At 59.2% G+C, this 20,557-nt stretch overlaps 6 protein-coding genes across 6 annotated transcripts; 3 read left to right on the forward strand and 3 right to left on the reverse strand.

The window, feature by feature from the left end:
- Positions 1–917: 917 nt before the first annotated feature.
- TRAVEDRAFT_50115 (FAD/NAD-P-binding domain-containing protein) lies at positions 918–3,487 on the reverse strand (the record flags this gene model as incomplete). The annotated part of the gene is made up of 14 exons (XM_008042887.1): positions 918–1,069; positions 1,123–1,198; positions 1,257–1,271; positions 1,350–1,642; positions 1,711–1,810; positions 1,885–1,961; positions 2,043–2,154; positions 2,218–2,306; positions 2,368–2,518; positions 2,579–2,959; positions 3,019–3,042; positions 3,098–3,128; positions 3,185–3,271; positions 3,333–3,487. 14 exons carry the CDS (start codon positions 3,485–3,487, stop codon positions 918–920), a joined length of 1,743 nt encoding a protein of 580 aa, XP_008041078.1.
- Positions 3,488–4,443: 956 nt separating this feature from the next.
- Positions 4,444–5,949, forward strand: TRAVEDRAFT_129759 (uncharacterized protein; the record flags this gene model as incomplete). The annotated part of the gene is made up of 3 exons (XM_008043167.1): positions 4,444–4,613; positions 4,673–4,729; positions 4,788–5,949. The coding sequence occupies 3 exons, from the start codon at positions 4,444–4,446 to the stop codon at positions 5,947–5,949; spliced, it is 1,389 nt and encodes a 462-aa protein (XP_008041358.1).
- A 325-nt stretch (positions 5,950–6,274) lies between these two features.
- TRAVEDRAFT_171425 (DUF917-domain-containing protein) lies at positions 6,275–10,568 on the reverse strand. Its single transcript, XM_008043168.1, has 17 exons — positions 10,224–10,568; positions 9,787–10,143; positions 9,645–9,727; positions 9,464–9,581; positions 8,718–9,402; positions 8,519–8,664; positions 8,055–8,462; positions 7,839–8,002; positions 7,765–7,782; positions 7,515–7,709; positions 7,444–7,454; positions 7,308–7,380; positions 7,129–7,252; positions 6,916–7,067; positions 6,673–6,855; positions 6,444–6,616; positions 6,275–6,379 (listed from the first exon to the last, which is right to left on the reverse strand). Exons 1-17 carry the CDS (start codon positions 10,249–10,251, stop codon positions 6,304–6,306), a joined length of 2,994 nt encoding a protein of 997 aa, XP_008041359.1. The 5' UTR covers positions 10,252–10,568; the 3' UTR covers positions 6,275–6,303.
- Positions 10,569–11,580: 1,012 nt separating this feature from the next.
- On the forward strand, positions 11,581–14,199 carry TRAVEDRAFT_73469 (amidase signature enzyme). Its single transcript, XM_008043169.1, has 7 exons — positions 11,581–11,681; positions 11,813–12,725; positions 12,795–12,873; positions 12,929–13,016; positions 13,068–13,129; positions 13,184–13,560; positions 13,623–14,199. Exons 1-7 carry the CDS (start codon positions 11,650–11,652, stop codon positions 13,908–13,910), a joined length of 1,839 nt encoding a protein of 612 aa, XP_008041360.1. The 5' UTR covers positions 11,581–11,649; the 3' UTR covers positions 13,911–14,199.
- Positions 14,200–14,586: 387 nt separating this feature from the next.
- On the reverse strand, positions 14,587–16,815 carry TRAVEDRAFT_66008 (uncharacterized protein; the record flags this gene model as incomplete). The annotated part of the gene is made up of 2 exons (XM_008043170.1): positions 14,587–16,543; positions 16,784–16,815. 2 exons carry the CDS (start codon positions 16,813–16,815, stop codon positions 14,965–14,967), a joined length of 1,611 nt encoding a protein of 536 aa, XP_008041361.1. The 3' UTR covers positions 14,587–14,964.
- A 300-nt stretch (positions 16,816–17,115) lies between these two features.
- Positions 17,116–19,988, forward strand: TRAVEDRAFT_38851 (DNA mismatch repair protein MutL; the record flags this gene model as incomplete). The annotated part of the gene is made up of 11 exons (XM_008042829.1): positions 17,116–17,220; positions 17,274–17,411; positions 17,468–17,640; positions 17,688–17,781; positions 17,836–17,970; positions 18,019–18,286; positions 18,345–18,438; positions 18,499–18,652; positions 18,713–19,115; positions 19,178–19,449; positions 19,512–19,988. The coding sequence occupies 11 exons, from the start codon at positions 17,116–17,118 to the stop codon at positions 19,986–19,988; spliced, it is 2,313 nt and encodes a 770-aa protein (XP_008041020.1).
- Between the last annotated feature and the right edge of the window lie 569 nt (positions 19,989–20,557).

Consider the following 20,557-nt stretch of genomic DNA (forward strand, 5'->3'; position numbering starts at 1 on the left):
CGGGGGATCAAGTGGCGGCAGCCGTATGTTATTTAAGTACCGCTCAATTCTCATGCCCACTTCTGGGCCCGGGTGCATCCTGAACCATAGCTGTCGCCGTCAAACTCTGTATCCGTGTGTGGAGTTTAGAAGGCCAGTGACCGTGGAGACGTTCCTGTTGCGTTGGATTGATTACCCTTCGTAGGTTCGAAGCGTACATCGGTGTGTGCTACCTCAGCGTCAGTGGGTGATATGTATTGCGCCTGTACGTGAAAGGTGCTTACCGACGTCTCATACACATGTGTCCAGCGGGCCAAAGGGGTAACGAATTAAGTTGGTATGTCAATTCCCCAAGCTCGACATGCCCGCGTGTGAGCAGCGTCACGCGGACGGATATAGGCCTTAGACTCATGACGCCGCACACTGCGAAGCATTCTGTGAGAAGGAAGAAGGTTACTTGTCAAAGCTCATACTCGTAAATGGGGTCTCGCGGTGCGGCCCACACCACGGAGGCAGTACACCGGCTCCCGCCTACTAAGCACATGGGGTGTGCACGTAGAACCGTATGACCGTCTGGTGCACCAAGCTATGTGTAATCATGCCCGGGAGCTATCCGTTCATTCTTTACAGACCCGGTACATCAGGGTGCTTCGAGAGCTCTTCCAGCCTGCCAAGGGTGAGTCACTGATGGAGACCGCCGCAGACACATCACACACCTCCTCTTCGTTATGTACTTCCGCGAGCGCTGCTACACGCTTTCTTCAACCTCAACTTAATCATTTGGAACTGGAAAACTGTTGTTTGTATATCTGCAACAGGTCCCGCGCATGAGCACTCACCTGGCGGCACATCTAGGAATGGCGCATGAAGGTACCATGCCCCTGAAAACGACGTCCATCAGGCTTCCTTTCGAGACGTGCGGCGCCACACAAAAGCGATTAGCCCTTACTATCCCCAGTCAGAGTCTTCTCGCTGTGCGTTTGCCCGTCGCCGAGCCAGTGCAGGCGGTTCTCGACGGCGTCCGCGCGCTCATACTCGTAATCCTCCCATCGTGGATGCATGAGTGCCTTCATGCCATGGAGAGTGGAGCCTAGAGGGAAAAATAAGCCGGGGTAGCACGTGCATTCTGTGCGGAATACTGACCAGGCCACAGGCCAACAACTCGGCCTTCGTCCTTACCGAGCTTGTACCAGGAGCGACACTTCTCTGCAAATACGGTCTGGAAAGCTGGGGGTGAGTCGACGTGGATTACAAGTTGGCTTATGAAGCAGGCGCACCTTCGGGAAATACGCCTGACGTGCCGTTCGTGTGTTTGTAAGTGCATCAGTGCTTCCGACCAGGAAGGATAACATCTAGACGCGGTAACGCACCTCAATGTATTGGTCAAAGTCCCGTACGGCCTCCGGCTTGACTTCCATGCTCTTCAGGCGATCGCGCTGCAACTTCGCCGTCGCTTGGACCGCGTACATCACCTGCTGCTCAATGAGCGGGAGCAGCATCCCCGAGGCCAACACCGAGTTCGGCCCGAGCGCCATGAACATGTTCGGGAAGCCGTCCACCGCGACGGAGAGGTACGAAACGGGATGTGGCTTCCACTTCTCGTTGATGTCGAGGCCGTCGCGGCCGATGATCTGAAACGGCAGCTGGAAAGAGGTGTCGTAGCCTGTAGCGTAGCGACATGAGCGGTTCTGGTGCACTTCGTGCATAGGAATAGAGCGGCGTTGGGCTCACCGGTGGCGCAAAGAATGACGTCCAGGTCCTGGTACTTGCCGTCTTCGGTTTCGATGCCCTTCTCGGTGATGCGCTTAATGGGCGTGGGGACGAAATCGACCTGCCGAAGGAAGCAGAAGCCGCCGCGGCGTTCACACGACGGCACAGCGTTTGTATCCCACACAAGCCACTTACGTTGTCTTCACACAGGGCTTCCAAGTATCCTGGCCCCGGCGTGAGCCGCCTGCACGAGACAGGGAAGTCAGGGATCACTGGCATCATGCGAAAAGGATGAGCAACGGAAGTCAGCACACGCGACAAAGAGATGTTCGTGCGGGGTCCGTGGTACGTACGGTGCTCCGCAATCCAAGGCTTCTTCGCAAGTCCCCGCACCATATTCTGCCGGCACTCCTCCTCCATACGTTTGCTCAGGTCCGAGCCGCGCAGAGTCCACGAGTATCCGCTCTGTCGAAGTAGAAATCTTATGAGTCATAATGACAGCTAGAGCACTCGGGGCCAGACACATACAATGAACTCCTGCTCGAGCGTGTACCTGAAGTTCCAGAAGAAACCGGGCTCGTTCTTGAAGCGTTCGATTTCTTCCGGCGTGAAAATAGCTATTGCGGGTGATGAGTGAGCGCCGCCGCACGGATGCCGACGACGGCCATCCTGACTCACGATTGGCTTCGCCGCCTGGCTCGCGCCCTAGGAGACGTGCGACGGTGGTGTTCCCGAGAGGAGGTGGGAGCCACGTCTTCCCGCGGACGTAGTTCACCAATCTCTTCACCTTCGGCTGCAAAGCAGCGACCATCTGGATCCCGCTGGATCCCTGGGTATGCCATCAGCGTGACTGTAATGCGACAGCAAGAACGACATCGAGAGATCTAACCACGCCAATCACGCCAACTGTCTTGTCGGCCCACCTCTCGGCCACCTCCTCCCACGTCTTCGGGCCCGGTTCGAAGCCCGCGCTGTGCTGCAGTTCACCCGTGAAATCTTTCAGACCTTCGATGTCCGGCCACTTCCAGCGGCTGAGAGCCCCCACGGCGGTCACGAGGACGTCTCCGCTGTCTTCGAACTCTTCCATGGCCCCTGTCTCTGCGTTCGGCCGCCGCACGCGTACACGCCATTTTCCCGTGGGAGCGTCGTATTGGGCGTGTACGGCCTCGTGTTCGAGGCGGATGTAGCGCATGAGCCTGTATTTGTCGACGATTTCCTGGAAGTGCTCGCGGATTTCGGGACCGGACGCGTAGAAAGCGGACCAATCTTTCTGTGTGACGACGCCTTAAATCAGCGAGTAGGCAAAAAGATCAGTTTGAGCGAACCGACCTTCTCTTCGAACGAGAGTTGATACTGAAGCAGCGGGTTTAGCTCGCATTCGGCGCTGTGTGCTGGAGGGACTACTTACGCAGTGTGATGGAACATCGCAAGCGAGACCACTGTCGTAGCTTGACTCAGCATACACGCAGACCGATAGTTACAGGGATATACCCACGGGTAGTTGTTGTTGTGCCATGTGCCGCCGATGCGAGCACCCTTTTCGTAGATGACGAGTTCGACATTCGGGACCTTCTGCGGAAATCTATGACGTTCCTCTAGTTAGACCGAGCAGCCTAAGGTGATTAGAGGAGATGTATATGTACCTGATACCTGCGGTGATACCGCTGAAGCCGGCACCGATGACGATGACCTTCACCGGCCTGTACTCATCAATGCAGAAGTCCCCAAGCACATATGGCGGGGGTGAAGAGGCGGAGTTTTTGGGGTGGATACGACGAGATATCTCTGCGCCGGGCATGGCAGAAGAGAGACGAGACTACGAGTTGGTATGGGGCCGCGGCGACGGTAGCCAGTATATATCCGTGCGGCGCGATTCTCATGACAAACGTCTTGGCTTGGAAGCGGTTCATGGGTATGGAACATCCCTAAGTGGTGTGGGTTCGGGAAGCTGAGAAATTGCGGGGAGGTGTACCATTGGCTCACGATGTGGATACTTCAAGTTTACGAGAGCGATCGTGAGGCCGACTGATTCATTACAAAACCTACGTGCAAGATAAGTCTTTCTAAACGAGGAATAAATGTGCGACACTTACCGTGCATTGAAATCCAACCAGGTCTGGGAATACAATGTACTTAGAGCGGTACTTGTCCATGGGGAATTCGCGGTCTTCCAAAATTGATGTATCTCACGGACAGCTCTACGCTCCTCAGTCGTAGCTGCTGCGCAAACAGAAGACCTGCATGGGAAGAAGTACATGTGGGTAGGAACAAGGCTTGTCAGAGTGGATTGGAAGCATGGCCACGCTGGTCCGCACCTGACACATCCACTGAGTCTCCCCGCTCTCGGGATTGTCACTGGTCAGCCTGAGGTTCAATCACGACAGATCTAATGAGTACCAGTTCACCTCTATGTCCATCGGAATATTTATGCAAAACATAAGATATCCGACAGATGGTTGGTACAGATGGTTGGTATATGAGATTGAGGTATCGCTGTGAGCTCCAGATGACCGTAAGCGTCAACTTTGTTTGTGAACAACGACAGGCGCCTAACGGATACTGAACGCGACGTTGTCGGCGCCTAAATGGAAAAACCATCCGCCCCGTATTAATACGCCCGATCGGTGGCACTGCCCAAAGTACCGTGTGTCGGAGACTGTCCGGAATCGATGGCTGTCGACGACCGACGCCCCTCCTCTTGCTTTAACACCAAGATATCCTTTGGGACCCAAGTTGCCCAACACACGCTGAACGATGTCCTTTGCAGATCTCTCCTTATTTCCCGCGACCCCCGAGCAGGTCCTCGAGTCGCGCACACGGAGCGCGGTGGAATGGGCAAAGTCCCTTTCCTTGCAGGATTACATCCAGCGAGATGTCATCATGGACAAGTACGAACACGCTGCCAACGGGAAGCTTATTACTTGGTACGCAGTTGCAAACACACAGAAACAGTGCCGATGATAGCTAACCTTTTACCACGTAGGGTTTTGGCACCCAGGAACGACTCCACCACGATTGACTTCATGTGCTCCTGCGAAACGTGAGTAGCAGAAGCCGTCGGGTGCAGTGTCTCCTGAACGCTATCGTCGCCATCTTAGGTACCGCCGTACCGCCGTAATCGCCAAACGCGCGAAAGAGGTCGATGCGCGCGAGGTCCGCGAGGTCACAGCCTACGGCATCGCGTCTGTCTACACCCCCGCCTCGAAGCGCGGCAAGGGCTACGCCCGCCACATGATGCGCCTCCTCCACTGGGTCCTCGCGCCGCGCTCCGCCCTGCCTTCCGCCTTCCCCGCCGAGTGGGGCACCGCCCCCGACATCGACGTCCTCCGCGCGCTTGGCGTCGCGAACGCGCAGTTCTCCGTACTCTATAGCGACGTCGGGCCCACGTTCTACCAGTCGTCCGGGCTCACCCCAGGGTCGAACGACGGCTGGGTCGTCCAAGGGGTAGTTACGACGACCAAGGCCGTCCACACGCACTCGCATGCAAGCAGGTCCCCGCACGGCCTCAACTTGCAGCGGCTCTCGGAGGGCGATGTCCTCGCGCTGTACGTGCGCGACGCTAGCTGGCTTAAAGACGACATCTCGCGCCTCGCAGGGGACTCCGACCGCACCCTCTTCAGCTTCCTCCCCGACCGCGGCGTCGGCGCCTTCGTCCTCCAGCGCGTCATGACGCTCAGCAAGACCGACCGCTCACCGGTGCTTCCCAGCGCGCAGTGGGGTGTTGCGGTCCTTCCGCAAGGCGCGCGAAGCCTGAAGGAGGCTCTCAGGCAGGTCGTGGACCCGCTGCCGTTCGCGACATGGACGCTCGAACTGAACGCGTCCCCGCGAGCGCTGGTCGTGACGCGGCTCCGTGCGGACTCGCTGACGTTCCCAGCTCTGTTGGACGAGCTGCTCGCCGTCGCGCGCGAGGAGAAGGTCGAGATTGTGGAGTTCTGGTACTTGCCGGCTGCGCTGCGTGCGGTCGCGGAGGCGCGGGGATGGGCGTCGGCGGAGCGCAAGGAGCACCTCTCGGCCGTAAAGTGGTATGGGGAGGAGCGCACGGACGAGATCGAGTGGGTGTACAACGAGAAGTGCGTGTGTTGTGCTGCTGCTGATGTGCTTCGCGGGGACTTCGGTCTGGAACGAACGCGGGTCGTGGAGTTTTCGGCTGACAGTGCTTCCCTAGATTCTGCTGGTGCTAGAACACGAGGTGAGGAAAGGTCGGGTTGTATGTATAATATTGTGCGAATTTTAACCCGCATGTGTCTCGGATGTGGATGAAACCGACTAGATCTCTATTTCTTACGAAGTGGAACGCGTAAGGATTTCGGTGAGCTACCTATACATCGCAAGGTATGGTAACGTTATACGACGTCCGGTGACTGAACATCGTATGACAATGTTCATTGGGAAACCTTGTACTGCACTTGAGCTGGCTGACAACACGAGTTGATTTAATACACAAGGAAGATGCTTTGTGCACTCCTTCCAGGACTTCTACGTACAACTCTATCATGTCATACTACACCAATTCCTAACCAAGCCGAATAAGTTAAACCCTCAGGACCTCCTCATCCTCGTAGTCTAATCTAGTCCACCTCCGCCCCGCTGGGGTGTCGATGGGAATCCACACGCTTACGCGCCGTACTCTTTGATGACGCTGGCCGGCTCCTTGTACGCCGCAATGGGCGTGAACGGAACCTCTCCCAACCTAGATAACAGTGCGTCCACGGTCAGTTCAAGGCCAAAGACCAAACTGACGAGTTAAAACGTACCCAAATGCCTCAGGTCCACCACACGCGAGACCCTCGGGCGTCGTCGTCCAGCTCGGGTGTCCCGCGAGCGCGATGACTGTCACGCGCAGGCCATAGCGGTAGTCGGGCGTGCCCAGCGCCGCACCGTTCTGAGAGTCGAGCACGGTGATCAGGTCCGGGACCGTGGAGTGGATCTGCAGCCACAACGATCAGCACGAGGGGTATGGAGCAGGCGCAAGGGGAGACGGACCTTCTTCTCGCCGTTCGCGGACGCGACGTACGCGTACAGGTTCTCGTTCTGGAAGGGGATGACGAGCGTGTCGTCCGCCTTGACAGGGATCGTGTACGCCGCGCTGCCGCTCGCGTCCTCCTCCTCTTCCTCTTGCAGCGGCGCGATTGTGACCTCGCCCCAGGTGAAGCCCTTGCGAACCTCCTACTCTGGGAGTTAGTGGGGACGTTCGCGGATAACTTCAGTGGGAAAAGAATAACGCACCCGCTTGACGTCGACGACCTTGCCGATGAACAGGCACGCGCCGTTCTGCAGCTCGAGGATGGCCTGCGGAATGCGCTTGAGCTCGTTGTGCTTCCTGCACAGCGCGATCGCGCGTCCGATGCGCCACGCCTGCGAGACGCTATGGGGGACACCTGCATCGAGCATCAAGGTTGAGTATCGAAGATCGGGGTTGATTGTGTTTACGCAACGTACCGTATTTGACGCAAGTGACGCGGTCCATCGGAGCCATGCTCACACCGCTCTTGGAGCCCATCTCCGTCGTGACGAGACGCAGGATGTCCTCGACGGCCTTGCCGTTCCGCGCTTTGGGAAGGACCTGCATGAGAGGTGGGTGAGGCGCGAGGGGCAATGCGAGCAGTCGATTTACTCACCAGGGTGTTACCGACACCGTCCGAGATGGCACACGGCCACAGACCGTTCTCGATACCGTACGCGCCAGGAAGCCTACACCAAGAAGGATAAGCACTCAGCCCCAGATCCCTTCTGATCACTCAGAGATCTACTAACGTTTGCCACATCTGTCAGAGCCGTCGGCCGCAGTCAGTACTCGCTCGCATTTAAGTCTACGCCGCACTCACGTTAGGGTATGCACGGCCCATCAGGTCGCAGTCGAGGACGGTCTTGCCCATCTCGGCGGCGACAATCATGGGCTGGATGCCGTTCCCGCCACCGATCTCCTCCGAGATCGTGCCCTCGAAGTCGGTGACGCCGAGGTACTTCATCAGCTCGCGCGCAGACGAGGGGATCTCGTCGCCACCCTGGAGACGCTCGGACTAGCGGGATGTGAGTATGCTGCAATGTGGTGACAGTGGATGACCATGGGCTTACCGAAACGCTGGGCGAGCCCTGAAAGAGAGGTTTAGGATCAGGGCACGACCACGAAGGACACAGATGCGACGCACCATGAAACTGCAGCGGAAGAACATGGCCTTCTCCGAAACGTTGTCAGGATCCTCTATGATGATCTGCTTGCCGTCGCGCAACATCTGTCGCGCCATCAGGAACGGCGGGTACGGCGAGCCACCACCACCAGTCCCGAGCACACCACAGCCCTCTGCGATCCACTCTGTTCTTGCCGTCAGCGTTACGCCTGTATCAACCTCAGGGAAGAGACTCACCGAGGTCGACCTCAGACACCTTCCACGTGTGGTTGGCGAGTATCGTAGGCTTGTACGTGTCGATGTCGATCGCGCTCTCGACCAGCGTGACATCCTCCGCAGCAGCGGTCGTGTCCTCGATCGCCTTCTCGCCCTCGCTGTTCTCCTCCGAGTCGGCCGAGGCGAGCACGGAGTCCTCGAGCGAGGCGATGGACAGGGGCGCGAGGTCGCCAGCGGCCTTCACGATAATGCGCGTCGCCTCGTTGGTGACGTACTGCACGGGGAGGTTGATCACTTCGACGATCTTGGTTGTGGCTACGTCGGCGCCGGACGCGATAGCCTTCGCGATGGCCTTCGTCTTGATCTCTTCGACGACGTCGTGGACGTTGCGTCCCGCGAGGAACTCGATAGTGTCGACCTCACCAGCAACTACAGTGCGCAAAAGTGAGTACATGGAGATACAAACTGGGCTCCGAACTGCGTACCTTTCGCCATGGCCGCGCCGACAGCGTTCGCGACGCCGAAGAACGGCGGGCGGATAATCTCGCCAACGCCCGCGAGGGACTCCGGCGAGACGATACTGCCTCCGCCAACGAGGAGAACAGTGATGTCCTCGGGGGAGGTCTTCATTCTGAGTTGTATCGCATGAGCACCCCGCATTGGAGACATTAGTGAATAACTCACTTGTCGACGATCGCCTCCAAGAGCTTCTTGATCCTCTGCATCCCGAGCTCAATGGTCTCCGCAGACACGTCCGCGACCTTCGTCTTGTCGCCGAGCTCTGCGCGCCCACTGGCGACGATCAAGTCCGACGCGGTGAGTGCGTTTCCGCCGAACACCTTCGCGTCGCGAGTGATGTTGTGTCCAACGGACTCCGGGCCGACCGTCACGCGCGGGCCCTTGGGCGTCTCTACAGACCGGACGATAGAGCCGCCGCCGAGCGCGATCGACTGCACGTCCGCCATCGCGAAGTTCGTGCGCACGCCGCCGACCTCGATGAAAGAGGCCGCTTGACGCGGGAATCCGGAGGGCAACAATACACCGACGTCCGAGGTTGTGCCGCCGACGTCCACGACGATCGTCGCGCGACGCTCTCCCTTCACCTCGCCCGCACTGTCGTCGAGACCTGCGAGGAACGCGGCGCCGCGCATGGAGTTCGTCGGGCCAGACGCGAAGGTGCGAATAGGCAGACGAGCCGCGGCCGCGGCCGTCGTGAGCGTCCCGTCGTTTTGGGTAAGGAAGAGCGGGCAGTCGAGCTTGAGCGCGCGAATCGCACGCTGGAAGCCCCGGATCGTGCGTTGCGCGAACGTCAGGATGGACGCATTCAGGATAGCGGCATTTTCGCGCTCGAGGAGGCCGACCTGCCCGACTGTGGCGCCGGCGGAGCAGTGAGCGGGAGTATTCGGGTGCCTCGGGGGGTAGGTGCTTACCATCTCGGGAGCAGACCACGTTAACTGCGGGGCCGAGCTCGCGCTGGATAATTGCCCGGGCGGCGACTTCATGCTTCCCGTCGTTGTCCAGGGGGGAATATATCCCAGACAGGACGATCTGCGAGCGGATCCAGTTGAGCATGTTAAACGCGGTATGAGTGCGCAGGGGTAGGATGCTCACGTTGACGAGGCCCTTTTCTTTGATCAGCGCGCATTGCTCCTTGATCTGCTGCTCGTTGAGGGGCAGGATCTCACGTCCATCGACTAGAAGTTAATGAACGGTGAGCGGCGGTGCATGTTAATAAGGAGCGGGAGAAACGAACTTTCGAAGCCGCCGTCGACGTAGCCAATATGGCCTTCGGTCAAGGTGCGCAGGCGCTTCGGGAAGTCGACGAAGGGCGGGCACTGGCGGGTGTACGGGCCACAAAGACGGATCACAGCAACCTTGGCAAGACGGCGGGCGTCTGCCTCGAGCACAGCGTTGATGAACGCGGTCGTGCCAATGCTGACGGAGGAAACGTCGGAGGGCGGGAGGGCGGCCTCCTCAAGAACGCGGCGGACCGCGATCTCGATACCAGTAGAGACGTCGGGGGTGGTGGGCGACTTGTAGTGTGCGAGCACGCCGCGGGTAGGCTCACGGAGACGGCTGACGTCGATCAGGACGCCGTCCGTGTTCGTACCTTGTGGGGAACTTGTCAGTAAAGGAAAGAGACATGTCTAGTATGGGGCGCGGGGAATTTGAAAGGGCGGTACGACTTACCACCGACATCAACACCGATCCGAAGCATACTGGGAAGCTGTCTGTATTAGTGGAAGCGTGGCGATGGTGGCGCAGTTTCAGAAGCTAGCTGAAGCTGCTAGGGGTGGCGAAGGGCTGGGAAGAGATGAGAGGATCAGAGGAGCTTGGGAATCGCCAGCAAGCCATGGCGACTTTAAGGTCATGAGCGAGAAGAAAGTCCTTATCTTGGGATGAGTCGAACGGCAGGCCGGCGGCCTCGACACACGGCAGTTCCTGAGATAATGCAGCCACTAATACCAGAGGCGATCTCGAATACTCGATCGGGGGCGGGACATCCGTCGAGGAGATGGTATACGCGGCTGCTGGAAGAGATACACTCGGAGACTCGGACCTCTCGGAGTATTACAGTCGTCCCCGCGCAGCCCAGCGCCGATAGCGGAGGCTCCTGAGGGCGCAGCGGGGCAGGGCCGTCCTCGGGACCGGTTGGGGTACCCGCGGCCGGTTATCGACGCATTATGGCAGAATTGTGCGGCCGTGCGGGGTAATAAGGGGTCCGTTTATGGCGGGGGCGCCGGTGCGGCGGCTGAGAGGGGCACATCCATCGCAAGGAGGCTAGCGAGGCCGAAGAGTGCATGGGAGGAGGATGGGAACCCGCCCACACTGGCAGTGCCCCTCCATCGAGTAGGCGCAGGTTGAGAATGAGTGTGTTTGCAGTAGGCTCGTAAACCAGCCTCACGTTCGGGGCGGAAGACAATCGTTCCTCCCGAAGGGAGGCTGGAACTACGTGTGAGGGGGGGTGGTGAGGTCCCCCGTGGGAACGTCTGAGTTTGAACGTGCCGACGGCATGCGACTCCAAGCTTCCGAGGACAACTTACCAGTCGCGTCGCGCGCATTCGCGTTCTAGGACGCGTCTGAAACCCTTAAAACCTCTCTGTATGTGTCGCTTCCCATACATAAATACGACCATTTGTACGATGGACTGCGCTGCCTCTCGGGAACCGGGGAAATCGCTTGAAAACCTCTTTGAAACAAACATGGGCCCCGTAATGCTCCCGTACACACACTGTGCGTATAAGCGACGGCCTCCATCACTGATTTATGCGACATGGAGGCACACAAGGAGGTCGTCATTTACAGAAGAAACGAGCTCGACGGCTACATGCCAAAACTGCTCGAACCGCGGCGTCGACTCGCGCCACCACGACCTGGTTGGAGCTGTCAGAAATTCGAGCTCAGACGTTCCCACGGGGGACCTCACCACCCCCCCTCACACGATGTTCTAGCCTATGTTTGCAGGCGTCAATCGCACTTATAGCCTCCGATCCAAGCCATATGATGACAGCCTTGTCCTCCGAACGCCTCCTCCCTCTCGCCATCTCCTCCACCTCCCCCGCTGCCCCCGCGGCACCCTGCGCGCACGGCCGAGCACCTCCTGCCGCGGCGGTACATGTCCTCCTTCTTCGCCCACCGCGCAGATTCGTAAGTCCTAATTCCAAACACGAACTTCCCCGCCTTTGGCGCTGGCGGAAGGGCGTAACTTCCAAAGGGCCGCTCTCACACCTGCCTTACCCCGTGAACCTCTCCTTCTCGGTCGCTAACCTGACTTCCAGCGCGCGCAAACACGAACACCTCCGCAGCAGCATTGCACGCGCCTCCGACCTCTGCGCGCACCCATCTGCCACCACCACCACTACCAGCGCGGACGCGGACGCGGACACGAAGCTCCTCTCTCTCTCCCTCTCGCAGCTCGTCGCCGCATGCGAGGACGGATCTGTATCGACATCTGACGTGATACATGCGTATGGCAAGCGCGCCCTCGCCGCGCACGAGGCTACCAACTGTCTGGCCGACATCTTCCTCGATGAAGCCATCCAGCGAAATGAAACTTCTACCACGGCGCTATCCGAGGTCTCCGCGAACATCAAGGGCTCCCTGGAGCAACTTCCCTCGCGAAATGAAAGCGAAAGCGACAGCACCGGGCGCACGGCGGCGTCGCCCCTTTCCGGTGTGCCCGTGAGCATCAAGGACTGCATCGACGTGGCTGGGCACGACACCACCCTTGGATTCTCCGCCAACGCCGGGCGGCCCGCCCGCGCCGATGCGCCCATCGTGCGTCTCCTCCGCGACGCCGGCGCGCTCCTCTACGCGAAGACAACGCTGCCCACCGCATGCCTCTCGTTCGAGTGCTCGTCCGACCTCTTTGGATCAACGACGAACCCATACAACCCCGCGTTCTCCCCAGGGGCGTCGACCGGCGGTGGGGGTGCCCTGCTTGCGTGGCAGGGCAGCATGGTCGAGCTCGGAACAGACATCGGAGGGAGCGTACGCTATCCGGCAGCGTACTGTGGCGTGTACGCTGTGAAGGGTACGCACGGCCGCCTACCGAGCACAGGCTGCGTGTCATGCACACCCGGGCTCGAGGCCATTCCAACAATCACGGCACCACTCGCGCGCACACTCGATGACCTCGAGGAGTTCTGGCGAAGAGTGGTCGAGATGCGGCCATGGGATTACGACCACACAGTGCGTGGCAGCTTCTCGCGTTTCTGGTGTTGGTGGCGGGGCAGCTGATGATGCGCCCGTTGGTCTTAGTGTGCGCCCATTCCATGGCGCGCGGTCGATTACGTTGCGTCCGGACAGAAGCTGCGGTTTGGCGTCCTCGCGGATGACGGTGAGCGCGTCGTGTGACCTGTTGGCTATCTGCACGGAGGTTGAGCATGGCGCAGGAATTATTCCTCCAACACCGGCGGCGGTGCGGGCGTTGGAAGAAGTCGCAAACGCCCTCCGAAAGCAGGGTCACGAAGTCATTCCGTTGTAAGTTTGATCATCTTCACAGTGACGGTCCTCGATCTCATCACCTGGCAGCTCACCACCCAGCCCGTTGGAAGGCCTGAAGATCGGATTCCAGCTCATGTTCTCTGACGGAGGTATGTTCACTATCACATCGTTTCACCTTGATCGTTCTCGTTCATGCTCTGCAGCGAAATCCACCCTCGCGCCCAAGCGATTAGGAGAGTACGTGAACCCTGCGCTGCTGACCGTCCGCCTGATGCTCCGGCTGCCCTTATGGCTCAAGCGCTTCAACGCTACCCTCCTGCGCTGGTTCTCCCGACCATGGGGACGCAATGACGCATGGGCGAGTCTCCTTGAGGTCTTCCACCCCCGTAGCGCGTACGAGGAGCGGCGGCTGGTCATCGAGCGCGACGCGTACCGCGCGGCATGGCACGACGCGTGGCAGCGCGCGGATCTCGACCTGCTGCTCACCGTCCCCCACGCGCTGCCGGCGATCTCGCGGGAGCCTGCCGCGAGCGACAAGGCGACACTCGTTTCCGCGAACTACTCGTTCCTGTACAACGTTGTGCGTATCCCCACGTCGCCCCTCCCCTCGCTTTGCAACTGAGCACATCTCATGTTACCTAGCTCGACTGCACGGCGGGCGCCATGCCTGTAACTTATATCGACAAGGCTCAGGACTGCCTGCCGGCGGGATACCGCCAGGCGCCCGCGTACCAGGGTATGAACGACGTCGCGCGGGCGATACACGACCTGTACGACAGCACGAGCGTGGTGATGCACGGCATGCCCGTCGGCGTGCAGGTCGTCGGGGGGCGGTTCGAGGAGGAGCGCGTGCTCGCGGGCATGCGCCTCATCGAGCACGTCCTCTGGGAGACTGGCGGTGGGTTCGAGCCGCGGCACTTCTCGAGCTGAGTACAGTGCGAGCGAACATTGGTTGGGGACACGCATAAGGTTATTTGGATCCGGCATTGTTGTTGTTTATCGCGCCCCCTGCGGATGTGTGTTTGTGGGCATGGGCATACTGGGTATGGATACGAGGTTAATGGCCGCTGCGCGCGCGCCGTATTATGCACTGTACTGTTACTGTAGGTCGGCTAAGCTTATTTGTCTCGCGTTTGTACATACCCCATAGTAGGACCGCTTAATCGCGATGTATCCGTATCTCTTGCCTTCTGTTGTGGAATTACATACGTTTCGTTGCGGCCGCTTGGTAACTCGAGGACAAGGAACAGAGGCACGCACCATATTTGTAACAACGGGAGATCCCTATGCAGGTATGGGTGCCTGTGTATCCTGTATCGACCTATAGTATCGTCAGACAGTACGTACAAGATCGGGAACCCGCTTCGCCAGGTACCACCACAACCTTCGGAGTAACAAGTAAGGCACGCTCCGCCGGCACACAGATGGGGAGCGGGAGAACTTTTCATTGCATATGCGCACACAGGGACTGTTGTATGTGATACATGGTAGGGACAGGGAGGATTATACTGTACATTCGAGCTGCGCCAGCCAAGGCGCGGGGAATGAACTTGAGCTATGCATATGTGGGTGCAAACATTCCAGGTCCAGGGAAAGTGGGGGGAAGGGAACAGGGACAGGGAACAATTAGCGCGGTCTAGACGACTGAAGGACCCTTAACCTACTGGGAGCAGCGCGGGTGGATTAAATAACAGAATAAGGCGGTAATTCCGGATGGTGGGGACAGGGAGAGTGGGTCTATGTATACGCGGCTTGAATGAACGGACGTGATGTTTGTACTGTGAACGGATGTGATGGATGAAGCAGGAACGCGAGACGGATGTGGTGGAATACATGTGAGTAGGAAAGGAACCCGGGGGTGATTATAGTGTATCGCTGGATATTAATGCGACGCGCAGAGTAATCGTGACCATCCTCAAACCAGAGTCCGAAAGGCGCACAGCAGCTGCAGCGGTCACGGCCCACCTCGCAAATGCGACTGGTGTTATGACCTGCCGCCGCCACTACCGCCCGCGAGCCCTGCCCAGGGGCCGGGGAGAGCTCGCCTGCGCTTGGTGTCTGCTCGCCCAAAACTTGGTGCTGGGCCCCATCCAGGGGGAAAACCGTCCGCGTCCTCGGTCTCGGACCTCCTGTGTCGGCCACGGACGGGGACGTCCTCCTCATCTTCCCATGAGGGACCCGTCGGAGGAGATGCAGGGTGAGGGACCTGGGAATGATGCAAGTGCCGGCGGAGGCTCTGTATCGAATATTGTCGCCGAGCTGGTACAAGCAGACGCGCGAGGTCGAGTTCGCCGTCATCATCGTCATCATCATAGTCGTCGTCGCCGCCGCCGCTGCGGGAAGGGCTGTCCAGTCCGAGTAGGAGGGGAACGCGTTGCCCATTGACCCATCGCATGTTCCACGCGTCACTCTCCACATCCATAGCCGCAAGGGACGGCACCCGGTCTGCGTGCTTTCCCTTTGATCCGCGCCGTCCTCTGTCCTGGAAATTCCGCTGAGCACCACGTAGGGAACCAGCGCCGGAGTTACGCTCTCCGACTCGAGAGGCCGATCGCGACCCGGGTGCTGATCTGCAGACCACGTGTGTGGTACTGACGGCGCCGGGCGCCGTCTGTGGACGCTGCATGTAGAATGCCGAACCGGGAGGAAGGCCCGAAACGCTACGTCCCTGTGCGTGCGCCGGCTTGTTCTCCTTCGCAGTGCGCAGAGGACGCATAGACTGCCGACTGCCCGGACGCGAGAGTGGTCCGCCGATATGCGCGCCGGCGTCGGATGACTTCATGACTGCCTTAGCCACCGTCTCGATCCAGGAAGGAGGCATCGGAGGCTCTGGCGGATTGAGGAGAGAAGATAGCCGGGCAATGGAAGTCTCTCGTGCAGGAGGCGCGGACCGCTTGGGCATGTTCGGTGCCGAGGCCATATGGCGGAGGTAGCCACGGGCGGCTGATACTTGCGCATATGTCCGGAGACTGTTTGAAGAAGGTTGTTGGCGGAGGTCAGGGAGGTTGTGGTGTATCCGTCGTTGAATGTGTTGGTAGCTGACCGTGCGCCCGTCCGAGTTGGAGCTCATCATGGAAGATAGAGTCGTGCTGGAGGCAGAGTGGGCAGGAGAGGACGGTGATTGCTGTGGTGCTCTGCGCTTGTTACCCAAAGGAGAGGCGGGGGAAGCGGATCGCACGGGAATTGCATGCGTGGAGGATCCTTGAGACATTTCAGGCCGATTGCCATCTACCTCTTCGCTCGCAGACTCGTTCGCCTCGGCCCCGGTGATCCACCCGGTGAGGAGGTCCTTGATGCGCCAGCCGGAGTGCTGCTTCTTCTGCTCATCCGCGAGTGCCTGTATGCGCTCTGCCTCCGGCGTGAAGACCCTTGTCTCCTTGTAGCCGTTTTCTCTGAGCAGGTCTTCCATGGTCTCATAGGTCTTGGAGGTCCCACGGCGGTGAAGCGGGACGCGACCGGGCTCGCCTACGGAGAGATTGGTCGGATACCGCGACGGGTTCCGACCACGAACGGGTGTTGAGGGCTGATTGGGTTGCATACCGTGTCGCGAGCGGCGAAGGTGGCTAGTAAAATGAGAGTCGGCGGGAGAGAGAACCGCCGTGCGCGTCAAGGCCCCGCAGCCGGCAGGGAAATGTGCGATAGCTCCAGGGACACCTGGCAGGTGTGGGCGTCGCTCGAGGGCGCGTCGTCGTCGTGGCGGCCAGTGTCGGAGGGAGTATTGCGACGGAGATGGAGGTCGTGCGAGAAGTGGTCGAGCGGAAAGATGCAGACACGCTGACATCGCGGTGAGATGGTTGGCTTACGTAACGCGTGTGGGGGAGCACGTGGCGGACATTGCCGACGCGCTGCGCGTCGCGTCGCGCGCCGCGAGACGCGTTCTGTCCTCTTTCTCCTCCTCCCTCCATCGTCCCTCTTGTACCATTCAGCGCTGTTGTTCTTCGTGCTCTGAAAGACAACGCGCCGGAATACCCTGTCAAACGGCTGCTATAGTCGTCTGCCCCACCTTTTGCGAGCCGATACGCGTTGCCGAGTCTGGCTACGAAGATCACGTCTCCCGCGAGCCCTTCTTTCATTTTGGTTGTCGACCCCGCGAACGCGTCGATCGCGATCTACAACCTCCTTCGTTAGTCCCCTCATGGTTGCGTCTACCTCCGCGCGTGCACCCTCTCCGCCGCCGCCCGGTCCTCGTCCCATACGACGCTTGCAAGAGTCCGTGATCAATCGCATTGCCGCCGGCGAAGTTAGTCCGTGCCCACGCCTCACAGAACCTCAAGCTCACTGCGACGGACACAGATCATACATAGGCCAGCATCAGCGCTCAAGGAACTCATTGAGAATAGTCTCGATGCTGGCGCGACTTCGATCAAAGTCACCGTTAAAGAGGGCGGGATGAAGTTGCTCCAGATTCAGGACAACGGCTGCGGCATCCGGGTACGCCTCATTTGTGCATTTGAGATGAATAAAGGGTGACCGGCGTATGCGTAAAGAAAGAGGATTTGCCCATCCTCGCAGAACGCTTTACCACCTCGAAGCTTGCTACGTTCGCGGACCTTTCGCGCCTCACGACTTACGGATTTCGCGGGGAGGCACTCGCATCCATATCCTACGTGTCCAACTTGACCGTGGTTACTAAGACCAAAGCGGATAGCTGTGCATGGAAGTACGTTCGTTCGTGGACCGTTCATCAAGCCCGTTGAACATCTTTAGAGCATGCTATGCGGATGGCGCGTTGACCCCGGTCAAGGCTGGCGCGAGTTCTGACCCTAAACCATGCGCGGGCAACGATGGGACAACCATAACTGTGAGTATATGCGTGCCTAGTGTCAGCACGGCGGGTTTGAATTATATTTTACAGGTTGAGAACTTGTTCTACAATACTCCGACGCGTCTTTCAGCTCTTCGCGGCTCCTCCGAGGAATACACGCGTATTCTTGATGTGGTCACCCGATACGCTGTTCACAACCCTCTTGTCTCTTTCACATGCAAGAAGGTAAGCCGGACACTCATCAAGGGGTGGATCTTACTCAGTCTTGTACAGACCGGAAGCCCTTCGCCCGATGTCTCTACGCCATCCTCTTCCACAACTGAACAAGCGATTCGCTTGCTGTATGGCCAAACTCTCGCCAAAGAACTCTTGCACGTCTCCGTCTCTCCGTCATCCAAAGGCAAAGGCAAAGCCTCAGCGGCGCAGGATGATGCCAGCGATGACGAAGACGAAGACGCAGACGACTCCTGGAGCGCTGAGGCGCACTTCACAAATGCAAATTACCAGGCAAAGAAGATGACATTCCTGCTGTTCATCAACCGTGAGTCCAAAATCCTCCCCGAGCGCCGCTAGGCCACTTCTCATGAGCACGGCGACAGATCGCCTTGTCGAGGCCTCAAGGATTAAGAGAGCGCTCGAGGCGGTGTACAACGGCGTCCTAGCCAAAGGCGCTGCCCCATTCGTATATCTGAGGTATGCCGCACCCGCGCTCCGAGAACCACCCAACGGACCGCCTGACGAGTGATCCGGCAGCTTGCAAATAGACCCGCGCTCCGTCGATGTGAATGTCCACCCCACCAAGAAAGAGGTGCATTTTCTAGACGAGGATGCCATCATCGAGCGCATCGCCGACGTCGTGCAAGACGCCCTCATCGGCCAGAGCCAGTCAAGAGTGTTCGAGTATCAGGTAGCCGCCTATCCCGGATTCTATGCCGCGGCTGCGCCGACCGCTGACCTTCCACTCCAGACGCTGCTCACTGGTGGCATCGCCGAGCCTGCGTCCCAGAAATCGGCGGGGAAACGCAAGGCGCGGGCAGAAGATGAGATTGCGGAAGAGGGCGCTGAGGGATATGCTGCAAGTCATGACAGCACCCCCGGAGGCAGCCAGGGCGCTCCTGCGGCCTCGCAGCCGGCTAAGCGCAAGGTGTACTCCCAGCACAAGATCCGCACGTCGCTGCAGGAGCGCACGCTCGATTCGATGTTTCCCATCGCGCACCCATCGCAGCGGACGGGGAGCGGCGATGTGGACGGCGTGGTGGGGACCCCCGGGACGCCGCCGGTGCTGAGGGGCAAGGAGATTAAGGAGTCTCTATGCTACCTCAAGTCCGTCAAGGACCTCCGCAGCATCGTCCTGAAGCAGAACCACTACCGTATGCGCCCTCTCCTTCCTATCCGGATAATCTTCGCCGCTTACACATACCCTCCGCCTCAGAGCTCAGCGAGATCCTCGCGAAGCACACTTTCGTCGGCATAGTTGACGCCCCGCGCTGCCTCTCGCTCGTGCAGCACGGGACACGGCTGTACCTGCTCAACCACGGGGCGCTCTCTGCAGAACTGTTCTACCAGCTCGGCCTCCGACAGTTCGGCGACCTCCCACGGATCCGTCTCGACCCCGCCCCCGAACTGCGCACGCTCGTCGCGCTCGCCGTCGATGCCGAAGAGGGCATCGCGAAGAGCGGGATGAGCAAAGATGCCGTCGTTGATGTGCGTGTCCCGTTCGTCTTTGTGCTCATTCACGATGTTGATGTGTCATGATACGTACGCAGCGTATTGTCAACATGCTGCTCGAACGGCGTGCCATGCTGCAGGAGTACTTCAGCCTCGGCATCTCCGAAGACGGGCGTGTCGAGACGCTGCCTATGCTGCTGCGCGACTACACGCCGAACCTGGACAAGCTCCCGCTGTTCCTCATGCGCCTCGGGCCGCAGGTCGACTGGACGGACGAGCAGGCGTGCTTCGACACGTTCCTCCACGAGCTTGCGTCCTTCTACGTCCCCGAGCCGCTCCTCCCGGATGATGCGCGCGGGGCGAAGCCGTCCGCTGACGCGGACATGGACGTGGATGTCGACACAGACGCGCGCGCCGCAGACGCACAGACCGAGAAGGCGACGCAATGGCAGGTCCAACACGTCCTGTTCCCAGCGATGGCGCGTTATCTCGTGCCGCCGAAGAGCCTGCTGGAGCGGGACGTGGTGCAGGTGGCGGACCTGCCAGACCTGTACCGCGTCTTCGAGCGCTGTTGAGCGGGTGCAGTGCATACCGCCCATTCGGCTAGTGTCTGTGCATATACAACTGTTATTGTACAACAATATAGAGTGATGGGGGCGTCGCTGGGAGAATGACACGGCTGCAGCAGGAGTATCCTTGCGCCGCGGTGAAACGTAAGCCACTCGCAAGGGCTGTCTCGAGGTACATGAGCGGCCGGTGCGCATACGCATCTGCCACCCCTAAACCATGTAGTAGTACACGCCACGTCGCGCAAAAGTAAGGTTCCAGCTAGTGCATGTCAACGTCTTGGTCCGCAGGGCAGGCATCGTCCTCGTAGTCGCTGTGCCTAAGATCTCGTCAACCGGGAGTCGGGAGGTCGTCGAGAGAGGTCAATTTCTGCGCCTCGAGCTCCTCATCAAGAAGATCGTCAGGAGAGATGTGTTGTCTGTGATCCCTGCGACTCTATTCAAAGTACGAATCTCGTTAGTGGGAGTCATTATTTGGTTGCTCGAACGCTTGGGTCGACGAAGCGCGACGCTCTACACCGTGCTACCGTGCTGCGCGGAGTCTGAACGTGAACCACGTACTAGGTGTAGCGCCCACG

The sequence above is a fragment of the Trametes versicolor genome, assembly GCF_000271585.1.
Source record: "Trametes versicolor FP-101664 SS1 unplaced genomic scaffold TRAVEscaffold_9, whole genome shotgun sequence".
Taxonomy (NCBI): domain Eukaryota; kingdom Fungi; phylum Basidiomycota; class Agaricomycetes; order Polyporales; family Polyporaceae; genus Trametes; species Trametes versicolor.

Excerpts from the sequence above, each read along its gene's own strand:
- TRAVEDRAFT_73469 (XM_008043169.1), top strand. The coding sequence starts at position 11,650 with ATGTCCTCCTTCTTCGCCCACCGCGCAGATTC. Across the intron at positions 11,682-11,812 it reads TTCGCCCACCGCGCAGATTC|CGCGCGCAAACACGAACACC; the intron begins GTAAGTCCTAAT and ends CCTGACTTCCAG. Across the intron at positions 12,726-12,794 it reads CATGGGATTACGACCACACA|TGTGCGCCCATTCCATGGCG; the intron begins GTGCGTGGCAGC and ends CGTTGGTCTTAG.
- TRAVEDRAFT_171425 (XM_008043168.1), bottom strand. The coding sequence starts at position 10,251 with ATGCTTCGGATCGGTGTTGATGTCGGTG. Across the intron at positions 9,403-9,463 it reads CGTGGTCTGCTCCCGAGATG|TCGGGCAGGTCGGCCTCCTC; the intron begins GTAAGCACCTAC and ends CCGGCGCCACAG. Across the intron at positions 8,463-8,518 it reads CGGCGCGGCCATGGCGAAAG|TTGCTGGTGAGGTCGACACT; the intron begins GTACGCAGTTCG and ends TGCGCACTGTAG.